A 15,211-nucleotide genomic window follows, 5' to 3' on the forward strand; every position below is an offset into this window, starting at 1 on the left:
AACAGACTTGCCCACTTAGGACAGCCCCAGAGTCATGTTTCCACGTTCGCGCGCAGTTCTGCTCTCAGCCTCCTCCTCGTTCCGCCCGCGCGCGTGACCACACCGGTGTGGCCCGAAGCAAGAACAGCCCTCCAAGAAGGGGAAAGAATATATTGCCGAGCACGGCCTTCAGTTTCCAAAGGGCAGACTTACACAGGGGTCTCCGAGAAGCCCGAGTTCCCTTTTTTCTCGTGTTTTAAAAACAGATTTGTGCTTACACGTGGGTGGCACCTTCGCGGCCGGCATCCGGAAGCGCGGGGGGAGGGGGAGGCTCCCGGTGGTCGTTCCTCACAACATGCACCGTGTCTCCTTTGCGCTTTTTATAAAAGCCACAGTGCACACAGTGCATATATAGGAAAATACCCTCGTGGCCCGAGGATTTCATCTCCTGCCAGTTTTTTTATCCCTAATGAGACTTATTGCTAGCATATTCTCGTTCTCTTGCTCTAGGACAATTACATAATTCTTCAAGATCTGTCGTTTTCCTGCAAATACAAGGTGACCGTCCAGCCGGCCCGGCCCGCGGGCCGCTTGAAGGCAGAGACCGTTTTCTTTACGACGCCTCCGTGCTCAGCCCTGAAGGGGAAAAGCTACAAGCACGTTCGCTGCCCGGGCGAGGCAGGTACGTTCACCCCAACTTCCAAGTGCGCGTCTAGGGTGTGGGCGACACGAGGAAAACGTGTCCAAACGGACTTGGCGACGCTGGAGAAGCTTAAAGTAGCCCTCCTTCCAAACTGCGGTCGGATGGCGCAGTTGCGGCAGCGATGTGCGTGCGGCTGGAGGCGTTACCGCAGTGGAAGCACGTCCTCTGCTCGCAGCATTACCCCCTGCGAAACGAAGCAAAGGTTTACACAGCGCTCGTGCTTTGGCGCACTCGGCACACTATTTCATTTTTATCCCGGCCCTTTTCCAGGCGAGCTGCCTTCATGCACTTCGCACAACAGTGCCGCAGACCCCGTGTGCGCACCCATCCCCCTCCTGGCTGAGGCCCCCGTGGGGCAGCGGGACGACTACCCAGGACGTGGTCCGCGCGGCCCCCCGAGCTCCTCCGAGTGACTGAGTGCGACGGCCGATCACTTCACTGTCCGCCCTTGGCGTGGTGGTCATGTCTGCTCTCGGAGCAGCAGCTGGGTCTTGCACGCTGCAGAATTCCCTCTCCGTCTTCCACCCCCAAAGCAGGGTCCTGAAAAGAATCCCCAAAGCACCCCAAAGTTGCAGGGACAAGAGAGACTCTGGCTCACTGCTCACTGACCGTCCCCGTAGGGCAAAGAGGTGGTTTCGGGGAGCCGTGCGTGGAGACCGAGCTCAGCCTGCCTGTGCCATCCCCACCCCCCAGCGGCCGCCCGGAGTGCCCACGATGCGTGCAGACAGGCCCCATTTCCACTCCTTGTCCAGCAGCCTCAGCAGGTGCTTCTGTCCGCCTTGCTCCAGGTCACGTGCCGGCCAAAGTACTCGCCAAGCCCGAGAACCTCTCTGCCTCGTTCGTCGTCCAAGATGTGAACATCACGGCCCACTTCTCCTGGAAGATGGCCAAGGCCAACCTCTACCAGCCCATGACGGGCTTTCAAGTGACCTGGGCTGAGGTCACGACCGAGAGCAGACAGAACAGCTTACCCAACAGCATCATCTCTCGCTCCCAGATTCTGCCTTCGGTAGGTGCCGGCTCAGCTCCTCGGTGCGCGCGGCTGTCCCCACTGCGCACGGCCGCCTGCTGTGGGAGGGGGGGCCCTTCCGCCAGGCTGCGTGCTAACTAACTACTGAGCCTTCCTGGGGCAGTTTCTCCTTCTGCATGTAGGAGTTTGCAGGGATTAATGACACATCACAACCGCTGCTCTGAGCAGGGTACACGGTCAGCTCGATAAACCCTGATTCTCCAGCAGCCTCTATCCTGTCTTGCATGCAAGTGATTTCACAGTTTGTTTGTTAACCCCGTGTCCCTCTGGTCCAAGTGGACGTGCCCTGTTTGAAGTGTTAAATTGGGGGGAAAATAGCTAAAAGAAGCTTGTTGTTTCTCTCCTTTTTCCCCATTCAAATTTGGCTAGAGCCCATAATGAGTTGGCCTGTCTTCCAAGCCACTTAATTCCTTCGCTTGAAAAAAAAAAAAAAACAACCCATGTGTGGGCTTTTACCCTCTCTAAAAATGCCCTTAGGATATCCAACCCTGGCTCTAAAAAGAAAGCAAGAGAGAAAGAAAGAAAAAAACCTTAAGTCCGGAAGGAAAAATTCCTTGGAATTAGAAAGCAGTTATTCTATGAATGTATTAGGTTTTATTGAATTTTGAGAAGAATGTGTTGGCATAAAAATAAACATTTTCAGTTATGGGCATTGACAGATACTGTGTTTTAAGGGAAACAGTTGGCTCATTTCACTGAAATCTGGATTATCAAGAATTTCACATCACGAGATGTGCAGATGAAAACTTTAAACCATGGGAAAGTCCTAGGTTAGGGAGTAAAAAATGAAATCCCAAGGGTGAGCCTGAGAACTGGCACCTCGGCATAGTCTTACTCTGCCAAGTGTCTGGGGCTGCCCAGACGGGGCGCGGAGGGGGAGAGGACGCGGCAGGGGGCTCCCGCGGAGTACGGGCAGCCACTGCTTCTGCTGCCCTCCTGCGCTCACCCCTGCCGCTCTCCGTGCGCTCTCGCTTGCCGTGCACGCAGCCCTATCGCTCTCCGCTCACCCCTGCCACTCTCCCCTGCCGCTTTCCGCGCGCTCATGCCTGCCGCGCACGCACCCCTGCCGCTTTCCATGCACTCATGCCTGCCGCACATGCACCCCTGCCGCTCTCCGCGCGTTGGCCCCTGCCGTGCATGCACCCCTGCCGCTCTCCCGCGTCACCCCTGCCACGCACGCACCCCTGCCGCTTTCCACGCACTCATGCCTGCCGCACATGCACCCCTGCCGCTCTCTGCGCGTTGGCCCCTGCCGTGCGTGCACCCCTGCCGCTCTCCCGCGCTCACCCGCGCTCACCCCTGCCGCTCTCCCACGTCACCCCTGCCACGCACGCACCCCTGTCGCTCTGCGCGCTCCTGCCTGCTGTGCACGCACCCCTTCCCCCTCCGCGCGCTCGCTCCTGCCATGCACTCCTGCGGCTCTCCGCGCGCTCCCGCCTGCCGTGCACGCACCCCTGCCACTCTCCCGTGCTCCCCCGCGCTCCCCCCTGCCGTGCACACACCCCTGCCGCTCTCCACGGGCTCGCGCCTGCTGTGCACTCACCCCTGCCGCTCTCCGCGAGCTCCCACCTGCTGTGCATGCACCCCCCCCCCCCGCTCTCCGCGTGCACTCACACCTGCTCTCTGCCGGGGAGGAGCCGCTCAGAGGACGCGTGCCCCCTGTGCCTGTCCTTTTTGAAAGGTCACTGACGCACATCTCCTTTTGTGTGGCTCCCCCAGGACCATTACGTCCTCACGGTGCCCAACCTGAGGCCGTCCACGCTGTACCGACTGGAAGTGCAGGTGCTGACCACGGGAGGCGAAGGGCCGGCCACCATCAAAACCTTCTGGACGCCTGACCTCACGCTGCCCTCAGCGGACAGTGAGTGTGGGACACACAGGCAGCAGTCCGCGTGAAACACTAAGTTTATCACCGAGCCCTGTGCCCCGAGGAGTTCTCTGGGTCTGAAATTCGTCCTCCCCGCGAGTATCTGCGGACCGGATTGTATTCCAGCCGCGTCAGCATGAGTGCGCGGTGGCCGCTTAAATGCCCCCTGCCGACCTCGCTTTCTTTCCCATCCTTGCTTTGGTTTTCCACACGTATCATGCTTTCCCCGTGCCTTTTACACCATAAATACATACGAGGGGAAAAAAAAATCTGTAAGTTCCTATCAGTCTGAAATTATTTTAAAAATTAAGATTTTCAAATATGATGATATAGGAAATAGTTTGCTAAGGATTATTTTCTTATTACACACATTTTGCTGTAATACACTATATGAATTTGCTTCATAATATGACCCAAATCAATCTACTGGATTTACTGCTAAGTCAGCTACAGTTTTTTGTTTTGTTGTTTTAAATGTCACCCATTGTTTCTAAACAGTCAGGCTCTTGCTGATTTTTAAATTATGTGCTTCATCTTTTTCCAGCTTACACGTATAAAGCAGTGCCTAAAGGTTTGTGTGTTGATAAGAAAATGGAGAAGTAATCCTGGTTTTACCTTTACAGTTGTAGAAGCATATTTGCCCCCATCAGTTTTCATGCCTAGAATTTAGACAGAGCTCGGCATGGGAGAGCGCCACGGCCCCTACCTTCGTCGGGGTCACTGCTTTGCTGATGCTCCTCCTTTGAAACTCCGTTTCTTATGCGTACTGAAGCGTTCACGCTCCCAGGGGAGAGGAATGCCCTGGCTTGCTTCTCTAACTGTATGAGCCAGGAAGGGAGCTTGTCCTAGTCCTGCGATTTTATGAACTTGAGGGAACGAAGGAGAGAAAAGAGGGGAGGGGGGTTCAGAGCAGGAAAGACATGGATGTAGGAGGGAGCGCTCTGTGGGTCTGACGCTTTCACTGCCAGTCCCCGGCTTCCCATAGAGCAACATGACTGATACCTATGTCCTGTCCCCCCTCAGGACCCCATCTTAAACCTCGGCATCCTCATCGTTACAAGCCTTCTCCAGAAAGATACTAAACAGCTCAATGTGTGAGAATCGAAGAACGAACAAGCTGGTTGAGCTTCACGGTGCAGACATGCTGCTACGAAGCCAGCAGGTGCCCTGCGTGACCTCCCTCTCCCATGTAACCTTGTGCTCTGGGTCCCTCTGCCCATCTCAACGCAGCTGGAAAGGAGTGACTCACAGCCGGTGGGGTTGGACACCCACTTGCCAGAATGGAGGCCCATCGAACCTGAAATCGGAATATCCACGAATGAGCCTCTACTGAATAATTGCACAGATGAGATCTCCCTGGATTCGGAGCAGCAAATTCTCAGAACAAATCAATGTAACAAACACACAGTGCATACACATACTAAGCATAACGTATATCAATAAAACATTTTTAAATTAAATAATTGCTTTGATTTGCAAAATCAAATAAGGTGATGCAGTTTGTAAGCCCTATGTATTCAAATCTTTCGTAAGATGATTTATATAATGTGTGATTTATTCTTAACCTCAAATACATAGCAATTAAGTTCCCTCTACGATTGTCCACACCTGCAGCCCCTGAGCCCCATTCACACGAAGGCGAATGAGCATCTCGTGTGTGAGCTATGCTTTACGAAAGGCGCCCAAAGCAGGGAGCATTCAGCGAATCCGCTGCTATCCACAGTCTGCCTCGGAGAAATGAAAATGCTTTTCTGGGGATACGTTTTCATGCTTCATCCTGTAAAATGAGAGACCTCTCCGATACGTTTTCTTATTTATATTTTCCTTTTTCCCTCCATGCAGAAAAGAGCTGCTGGTACACTTTGTTTTACCACTTCATGTATCTCAAAATTTACAGAGCCTTTTGCTTGAAGTGAGAATCCCAACTGTTGAATATTTTCCAATCTCTACTAAGATTTGCCTTTTCTTAATCAAAGTAAGCTATCTGAATGCTAGAATATTCTCGGTAACGTAGGACAAGAGGCTTTGATTGATAGAGGACAGCTATTTGCTTGCCTTTATTCTTTCAAACCTATTCTGTGCGACTGCTTGGCTCCAAACGACCCTTCCTAGCATCATCAGTCCGTGGTGCTGCCAAGCACTGGGGCAGCCTTCCACCCAGAAACATTCGGTTTCAACCAAGTTTTTCTTGAGGGAATAGCCACAGATGTGGTTTGGAATAGGCATCTGTGTATGTCTATGTACGTGTGTGTGTGCGCGCGCGCGCACACACACACACCTTGAGTGTGACTCACAGCGGAAATTCTCTTCACGGCTCACCAATGGTGCAGAAAGATCCGGTTCTTGTAAAGGGAAGGGTCATGTATTTTTCCCGTCGGTGTTTATTCTGTGAGGAAAGAGCAATTTATCAGCATTTCAACATCTTAAAGGAACGGCTTCCTCCACTCATTGCGCAGCTAACTCAATCGGGGAAACGTCTGGGACCATTTTCTTGGGTTACGATGGTAGCACCGGGTACCTGCCGTGTTGTGGGTTTCTGGAAGCGCGCAGATGCAGACGTGCAAACATGCTACAAACGTGCTACAAAATGGAGACAGAGTATTTTTATTATCAGATGGGTGCGTATCTTTAGGAAACGCGGTCTGTACCCATGGATACGTGGAAACAGAGAGTAAAAACTGTCTCCTGGGTAGCAAAGAGTTACAGTGATGATGCGGGCAATGTTTTGTAGCTTCGTACAAGTGACCCTCGTGGGAAAGACCAGCGTGAAGGTGCATGGGCTTCCAAATGCTTGTCCGCGGCTCCTGACGCGGTCCGGACGGACTCAGCCCCATGAGGTCCAAAGTCCCCTGGTTTCTCACGGAGAGAACCAGAAGCACCCCTCGTTTCCAACCACCCCAAGCTTGACCCAACACCACAGGTATCTCCGCGGAAACTAGGATTTACGCCAGTGCCATGGGCTGCATCTGAATGTCAAGTTCTCAAATTTTCACAAATGAAGACGTCTAATATTGGCTACAAGTTTATCTTTACCCTGAATTTGTCACGAACAAATCCAGTATTTGTGCCAGCAAATTTCTGTACTGTTGTATAGTTCAAAATGCAGGAGTATACACACATAGATACGAAATATTATTAAATTATTATGTAAGTTTGATTTTATAAGGTTTAGTTATGTGTCTTTTGTCTGGACAATAGACAATGAGCAAATACATTTTTAGTTTGGATGAAGGTTCTGAAGCTTACACCTTCCTTACAAAATCGAAAGCTGCTCCTGTGAGCATCTCATTCTGCAATAACAAAACCTAAATTTTATTCACACAGTTGGAAGAAAAATGCTGTTAATTAGATGATTAAGGAAACAGGGGTTTCTTTTATGAACTTCAATGACCTTCAATAATATGCGAATCGGCCAGGATATAATTACTTTCTTTTTTTAATTTAAAAAATTTGACTGCCCTAATAAAGGGATACAATCTATGGGTTTTTTTTCTTTAAACATTGTTTTAGTGGCTAAGTCTCTGTCTTATTAAAATTAAATGCGTCTCTCTCATAGGAGACACATTGTCTCTCCTAGGAGAAAATATATATTCAGTGATATTTACTTTTACCGATGGAGCCCAAAGTTCAAGTGTAAAGGTATGTCTGCATGCTAGGAACCTGAACGAACCTATAAGTAATCACACAGAGCGGGCTTTGTCCACGTCTGTGTGGCTGGCAGGGGGGCCCCAGCCGCGCACCATAGGGGGCCCAGCGGCAGCTCTGGCCTCACCCACCACATGCCAGTGCCCCCAAGTTGTGACAGCCCACAGTTCTCCACACATTGCCCACTCGCACCTGGGGGAGTAAGCCTCCCCTGGTTGAGAATCCGTGCACCGGAGAGGGAGTGATCTTTACTAAACACGGGAGAATCTGCCTCGTATGAGGGACCCAGGAAACTGTAGGAGCCGAGCAAGAGCCGGGAACTTGGACTGCAAAGCCCTGAATTGTGTCTTTCATTGTGTCACTCAAACACCTGATGGGAAGACTGAATTCTGACGTGTCTCTATCATCTGAGTACAGATATTTTCTCCTTCGTATCGGTCAGCGTCACGTGTGATAATGACTTATTTATTTAATGCCCTTTCTTATGCCTTGGGCCATGGATTTACTAATTACGTTCACTCTTTCCCATGATTGCAAATAGCTCTCAATCTTGTTACACAAACCCTCACATTGTAACCAGCACACAAAGGCTGAATATCTGTTGCATGTTCTTATAATTCATTTAAAATAATAAATGCATAAAGATGGTGACTCTTACCTATGGTTGTGCATGGCCAGACTCCGTTTCTTGCCTCTACGGAGTATTTTAGCAAGTTACACAATTTACAGAGTGATTAACAGAGGTCTGTATGTAAAGTAATTATTATTTCTTTCCTTAATTATACTGTAGTACGCAGATAACAGAACAGCTACCTTCTCATCCCAATGGCCTATAGAAATCACATCTCTTCTACTGGTCATTTCAAGTCAATATTTATTTATGTATGTAATAAAAAAAAGTGATTTTTGTGTGTGTCTGTCATGTTAGAAGTAATCTTGTAAAAAAATTTTGTAAAAACAAAGTATTGTAAATAGTCTGATATTCTGTGACTCATTATTTTCATGTTAGAGTTTGTACATACTGATTCAGTAATAAAGCATCCTTAAACCTGCCCAGTGGCCTAGACTCATTTATTTAAAAAGAACACTTCCATTTTTCCATTTTTTTCCTACGTTCCCAGGGAGACTGAAAAAGTCAGTATGAATGGAATTTGAGGTGTGGTGGGTGTAACGAGACAGCACTTCATCCTAGTGAAAGTGTTTTGCGGTTTGAAAATCAACACTTAAGAGTTCTTCCATTATATTCATTTAGGACCGGTATTGCAGATGGCTTTGGGGGAGTTTTTTTTTTTGAAGATTTATTTGAGAAAGAGATGGAGAGTGTGCACACTTGAGCAGGGGTGAGCGGGGGTGGGGGGGAGAGGTAGAGACAGAGAATCTCAAGCAGACTCCCTGCTGAGCACAGAGCCTGATGTGGGGCTCGATTTCATGACCCTGAGGTCATGAAGAGTTGGACACTCAATTGACTGCACCCCCCCACCCAGGCACCCTTTGGTGGCATCTTTTATCAATAGTCTACAATTTTAAAATGTCCCCCCCCCCCCCAAAACGTATCCATAAAATGCCAGAGGTATCTGGTGCTTCTAAGCTTCATATCTTTTTCAACACTACGCACTATGTTGAGGGCTTCCAGTCTCCAAGAAGAGTTTTTGTTTTTTTTTTTTTTAAGATTTATTTATTTGAGAGAGAGAAAGGAAGGAAGCAGAGAGAGGTAGAGGGAGAGAGTCTCAAGCAGACTCCCTGCTGAGCATGGAGCCAATGCAGGGCTCGATCCCACGACCCTGAGATCACGACCTGAGCTGAAACCAAGAGTCAGATGCTTAACAGACTGAGCCACCCAGGCCTTGCCCCCCCCCCCCCCCCCACCCAAGAGTTTTGAGAGTTTCCTGCATTCCTGCTGGGACATCAGTGGGCCCGGAGCGTATCTGCTGATGAATGAGCAGAACGGCGCCCCAGAAAACGTGAGGGATAACATGGTGTGATCCAGGGGAACCTGGATCTTTTTTCTCCTCCACAGTCACCCACTTAATTTATACATTTATTCAAGCAACGTCCCCTAAGGTTCTGCTGTGTGCCTGGTCCCGTCCTGGAGGGGGGACATCGCCGACAGAAGGAAAGCTCCCTGTTTTCAGGGGTTCTCATTGTACTAGGCGGAGATGTGACCCATTAGACGTAACAACCAACGAATCATAAGTGATAAATGGAAACACTGAGAGGCGGGGAGCCCGGGGGCTGTGAGCTCTGGTCAGAGAGGGGCCAGGAAACCACGTTCAGGGCTCATGCACGTTCTTAAACATCAGTGTGGCTGCTGTGGGCAGAAGAGGCTGTGGACGCACAAACACGGGAGTGGAAGATCAGGCCTTTGTGCAGGTGAACCCAGGACAGCAGATTAAAATTCTGTGGCCACAGCAGATGTGCAGAGAGGCCAACTGGTGGGGGGTAAGTTTTGGAAGTTGAACTGGCAAGACTCATACGAGGAGGTGAGCACAGACAGGAATAAAAACCTGTTCTGATCAGCACGCAGTCATGTTCCAGTTACGATGGTGACGGGGTCTTTAGGCACCATTAGCAATGGTGACACCATCCCTAAACATGGTGGCCAGAATTCTCACGGGGCCAGCTGCCGGGGGCCACTGTCACCACGGGAGCGGCCTCGCCCCGGGCGCCTCCTGCCCTTGATGCGCACGCTGCCCGGAGCCCTTGCCCACTCCCTGGCCTGAGGTTTCACGTCCCGATGAGCTGCGTGGCCACCCCACCTCCAACTACTCTTCCGTCCTCACCCTCCATCCTCCCATCCACCCCTTCAAAGCACTTCCAGCTGCACTCCTGCCGCCCTCTTTCAGTCCCCGAGCCACACTGCGGGGTCTACACGCGGTCAGGGCGGCCGGGATGCCACGGCACAGACTCCTAACCCAACGAATCGTTTTCGTATTGTTTCCCTCGGGGAGGTGTTTTCACACAGCGGTGTCTTGGTTAGGGCGTGCACAACTCTCGTACACAGAGCAGCGCCTAATGGAACATGCCACGTGGGGAGAGGCAGCTGTGGGTGACGGAGAGACCTTCCCAACTGCAAGAACTGGGTCCTGTGTCGTGGGTGGCACGGGGAGCACGCCCGTCCCTTCCCCGCCTCGGCTGCCAACTCAAAGCGAGGATTTCGCCAGCTCATGGTTACTGGGAAGCTGGGTTTGTTTTATGCAGGAGTGCGTGCGTCCGTGCGTGCGTGCGTGCGTGTGCGTGTGCGTCAGGTCACCGGGGGTTGCAATCTCAGGCCATCGGGGGTTGCAGCCTCTCCGACAACGTAGTGCAGGTACCAGGCATCGGCTTGGCTGTATTTGTTCCAACACCGTCACATCAGCTCCGCGGGAGTGACGGGCGGAACTGCCGAGTGAGATACGGACACAGCGTAAGTCAGATCTTCATCATGCAAAGTTCCGATCTGCAGATGATAATACAGTCGGGAATTCACCAAAACACCCCAAGGGTGAAAACAGCATTGGGAGGCCAGTGGCAGGGGAGCGAGGTAGTGAGAAGCCCTTGCGGGAGATCCAAAGGGAGACCCGCGACGCCAGGAGCAGAAGCCGAGGAAGGGGGGCGTGGGGACGCACCACGGAGCGCGCAGCCGGGGCGCGGCCCCCGGCGCCCGCCCTGGGCTTCTGCGCCGCGATCAGCGGGCCGAGGTCCGACTCGGACGCCGCGGAACTGCGCGCACACCGTGGGACGCGCACGCAGCGGGCTGCCGCGCTGGGACGGAGCAAGGGCGAGGTCTGCGCCCCAGCTCTCGCCGCGACCCATCGGCTTTTACTTTCTGAGTAAACCGTAGACTTGCATGCACTCGTAAGACGTAACAGAGAGGCATGATCACCCTGGACCTTCGCCCAGTTCCACCCACCGTCCCCAGTCCGACAGCACAGCCCGGAACCGGCGTCAGTCCCGGCCACGGCGCTGGCCCGGACCTCCCCGGCCGTCTCCGCGCACACGTGTGTGTAGAATTCTGCGTGATCCCATGATGTGTGTACGGGCCACTGTGTGTGAAGCAGAACGTCTCAAAGACGCAACGACTTAAAGAAGTGAATTTGAAGGAAGTATTGTGTATTTTTGCACATTTCCCTAAGACCGAATGCCATTTGCTGTATGCTGATTTTAAGTATTAACATTATACTGGAAGGGATCAAGTCAATATGCATTGTATACTGTTTGGAATTTCAGTCCATGAACCGTATTGTGAAAGGGCTACATGCCTGGCAAGGCTGCCCCCCCCAAAATCTGTCTTGTTCATGAAACTACATTTAAGTATAACTAAAATCTATAGATTTGAAAAGTCATTCCATAGACTACCAGTAATCTGGGTGCATATCTATGGTCTAGAAGTGGATTTGAGGGACGAAAAAAAGGAACGTGAACTTCAGTATTCTTTAGAACGGTAAACACTGCCAATGTAGGAAAGAGATTCCGGTTTCAGATTAACGCAACCCTTAAACACTGGGTTTTGAATGACCGCCTCTGGTGATCAGCATGACCCTGGGTCAGCCACTCTCAAAACTGGCTGCCAACTAGAAGCCCCGGGGAGCGCTGAAGACGACCAGTGTCTCGGGCACCTTCAGATCTGGAGTGGTGTGGACAGCAGGGCTGTTTTCAAGCGTCCCCAGCAAATTCTAGCACGTGCCTGGTGTGGAGAGCCCCTCTTCCAGACGATGAGGAGATACGGAGGAATGATCAATGGCTTAAACGTTCCTGCTCACAGAGCTGAAGACGTGACACGTCCTGCTGAAGCTTAACATTCTGAGTGCAGCAGAGTGAGGTGTCTCCTCAGCGCACTCTCTGCTTCCCTAAGCTCAGACGCAGACGTGGGTGTGCAGGCAAATGCACATGTGTGGATACATGGAGGGACACACGTACACGCATGCATCACCCCCTCAGTCCTCTCTGGGGTGTAACTGCGAACTTACTGTGGGGCAAGCTGAGAAAACACATGGGTAGTCAAATGGAGTTTGGATATTTTAGCGTGTTGTCAGTGGAAATTATAGTCTTTCCTGCCCTGGTGAAATGGCTTTCAGAGAGGCAGCTTGGCGTGATTTAGATGAACTCAAAGACAGCCGATTAGAATCGATCTGTCAGTGGACTTCCAGCACCAGATTGTGTGCAACCCAAAACTGATGCTGATTGACCTTTTTGTCCCAGATATCTCCTTCCTCATCTCAAACAACAGCTCATCAAATGCAACTGGGATCATTACGAATAATGGAAACCATCCCTCATTCCTTTGTCGAGTGGACCCTCTGGGTATCTCGCTGGGTCGATCACAAGGCCCTCTCCGTAGTTTGCTAGGGAACAGCTAACAGAAATAACTCCTGGAACTAACATTTCCTGAGGGCCGACTCATGGTGAAGCACTTGGCTAAGTGGGCTATTTGCATGAGTTCATTCATTTCTACAACCATCCGAAGGGCCATGGCAGCATCTTAGAGCTAAGGGGAGGGAGAGAGAAGTTGTTAAGTCAGCCCAAAATCAGGGACAAAGTCTGAAAATGAGTATCAGGCCAGGATCCTTGTGGTAAGCCAGGACTCTTCTGCCAGCCAGCCTGTTCTCCATAAACTCACGTTACAAAAGGTACGATGTAGAACATGGCAGATAGGACGATCCTAGGCTCACCTTGTCCCAGGGATTCAACCACATGACACCACATCAGTGTAAATAACCCAGAAAATGACCCAAAGAGTCTCCACAACCACATGTAGAGTAGAGGCCACATCCAAAAGGGGAGTGAGGGTGGGGATGCATTCGGGAACGACACTGACCTGCAGGACTGTCTACGGAGGGAAGGGACACTGAGGCACAGAGAAGGGGAAGGAGCAGAAGCCACAGGGGCACCCCAGCACTGGGGAACCACATGTGGAAAACGAATCCTCCTAACACTTGGCTCCGGAACCCAGAGGGGTTTGACTTCCCACGTTCTTACAATCAGTGGAGCTTAACACCTGGGACTTTAAAAATCAGCAGGCCCGGGTCTGGGAGAGCCAGAGGGCAACAGGAAACTCAGTCTCTGCCCATGAAGAGGCAACACAGCAAACAACACTCTTGAGATACAACCGAGAAGCAGCAGTTTGAAAAACACCTGCAGTATATGGGAGATTGTTTATTCTCGGAGCATAGGACAGAAGGACAAAGATCTTTGAGACTTCTCCAAGAACAAAAGAGCTGGAGGGCACCATTCTCACCACTAAACCAGCCCTATAAGAAATGTTAAAGGGGTATCTTTGACTGGAAAGGAAAGGCCATCAGCAGGAGTAAGAAAAGTAGGAGCACGGATGCTGTAAAATTAAGTATATCTTTAAAAATCAGTCAAGGGATTCACAAAACAAAAGGACAGAAAGTGTGACACCATAGGGGAGCCTAGGCGGCTCAGTCGGTAGAGCGTCTGATTCTTGATTTTGATTCAGGTCATGATCTCAGGGTCGTGAGATGGAGCCCCACATTGGGCTCTGTGCTGGGCGTGGAGCCTGCTTAGGATTCTCTCTTTCCCTCTCCCTTTGTCTCTCCCTCCCCCTGTTCATACTCTGTCTCTAAAATAATAAAAATAAAATTTTAGAGTGTAACACCATATACTTAAAACATGGTGGGGTAGGACTAAAGAATGGGTACAAACATAAGCAACCACCTACATAATGTAAACTGATATATGCATAAGATGTTATCTATAAACCTAAGGGTAACCACAAATCAAAAACCAGTAACAGATACGCAAAAAATAAAAAGAAAGGAATCCAAGTATGTCAAGTATGCCAACTAACTGTGACAGAAGACAGCAAGAAAGGAACAAAGAACTACAAAAAATCCATAAAGCAAGTAACAAAATGGCAATAAATACATACCTATCAATAAATACTTTGAATGTAAATGGACTCCAAACAAATGATATAGAATGGAGGAATGGATTAAGGAAAACAAAAACAAAAACAAAACCAAACACATCTAAATGCTGCCTACAAGAGATGCATTTCAGACCTAAGGACACATGAAGATTGATCATGAAGGGATGGAAAAACATTTATTATGCAAATAGAAGTAATAAGAAAGCCTGGGTAGCAATACTTAATATTGGACAAAATAGGCTTTAAAACAAAGACTGTAACAGGAGACAAAGAAGGGCACTATCTAATCATGAAGGGGCCTATCCAACAAGAAGACATAATAATTGCAAATATTTATGCACCCAACATGGAGCACCCAAATACATAAAGCAGCTAATAACAAACATAAAGGAAGTAATGGATAATAACACAATAATAGTAGGGGACTTTAATACCCCACTTACATCAATGCACAGATCATCTAAACAGAAAATCAATAAGAAAACAGCAGCATTGAGTGACACACTGGACCAGATGGATCTAACAAATATATTCAGAACATTCCATCCTAAAACAGCAGAATACGCATTCTTTTCAAGTGCACATGGGACATTCTCCAGAATAGATTACATTATTAGGCCACAAAACAATTCTCAACAAATTAAAAATAGCTAAAGTCATGTCATGCATTGTTTCTGACCACAATGCTATGAAACTAGAAATCAACCACAAGAAAAAAATCTGGAAAGACCACAAATACATGGAGGCTAAGTAACATGTTACTAAATGATGAATGGATCAACCAAGAAATCAAAGAGGAAATTAAAAAACAAAACAAAACATGGAGACAAACAAAACAGTCCAAAACCTTTGGGATGCAGCAACAGCTGATCCAAGAGAGAAGCTTATAGCAATATACTTCAAGAAGCAAGAAAAATCATAAGAAACAACCTAAACTTACAACTAAAGGAGCTAGACAAAGAAGAACAAAGAAAACCCAAAACCAGTAGAAGGAAGAAAATCGACAAAAACAGATCAACAAAACTGATAAACCTTTAGCCAGATACCTTAAAAAAAAAACAAAAAAAAAAAACAAAAAAAACCCAGAGAGACAGGACTCAAAATCAGAAATGAGAAATA

The 15,211-nt window shown here is 49.4% G+C and overlaps 1 protein-coding gene across 2 annotated transcripts in view; it reads left to right on the top strand.

The window, feature by feature from the left end:
• The window catches only part of ANOS1 (anosmin 1), a 191,991-nt gene extending 183,717 nt beyond the window's left edge, over positions 1-8,274 (top strand). For both annotated transcript variants that reach the window (XM_021701177.1, XM_021677511.1), the window contains 4 exons: positions 490-661; positions 1,471-1,691; positions 3,432-3,573; positions 4,603-8,274. In XM_021701177.1, coding sequence (XP_021556852.1) covers positions 490-661; positions 1,471-1,691; positions 3,432-3,573; positions 4,603-4,661 — 594 coding nt within the window. In that variant the 3' untranslated portion in view covers positions 4,662-8,274. The remainder of the gene's footprint in view (positions 1-489; positions 662-1,470; positions 1,692-3,431; positions 3,574-4,602) is intronic.
• The last annotated feature ends 6,937 nt before the right edge of the window (positions 8,275-15,211 follow it).

Source organism: Neomonachus schauinslandi, chromosome X, assembly GCF_002201575.2.
Source record: "Neomonachus schauinslandi chromosome X, ASM220157v2, whole genome shotgun sequence".
Lineage (NCBI taxonomy): Eukaryota > Metazoa > Chordata > Mammalia > Carnivora > Phocidae > Neomonachus > Neomonachus schauinslandi.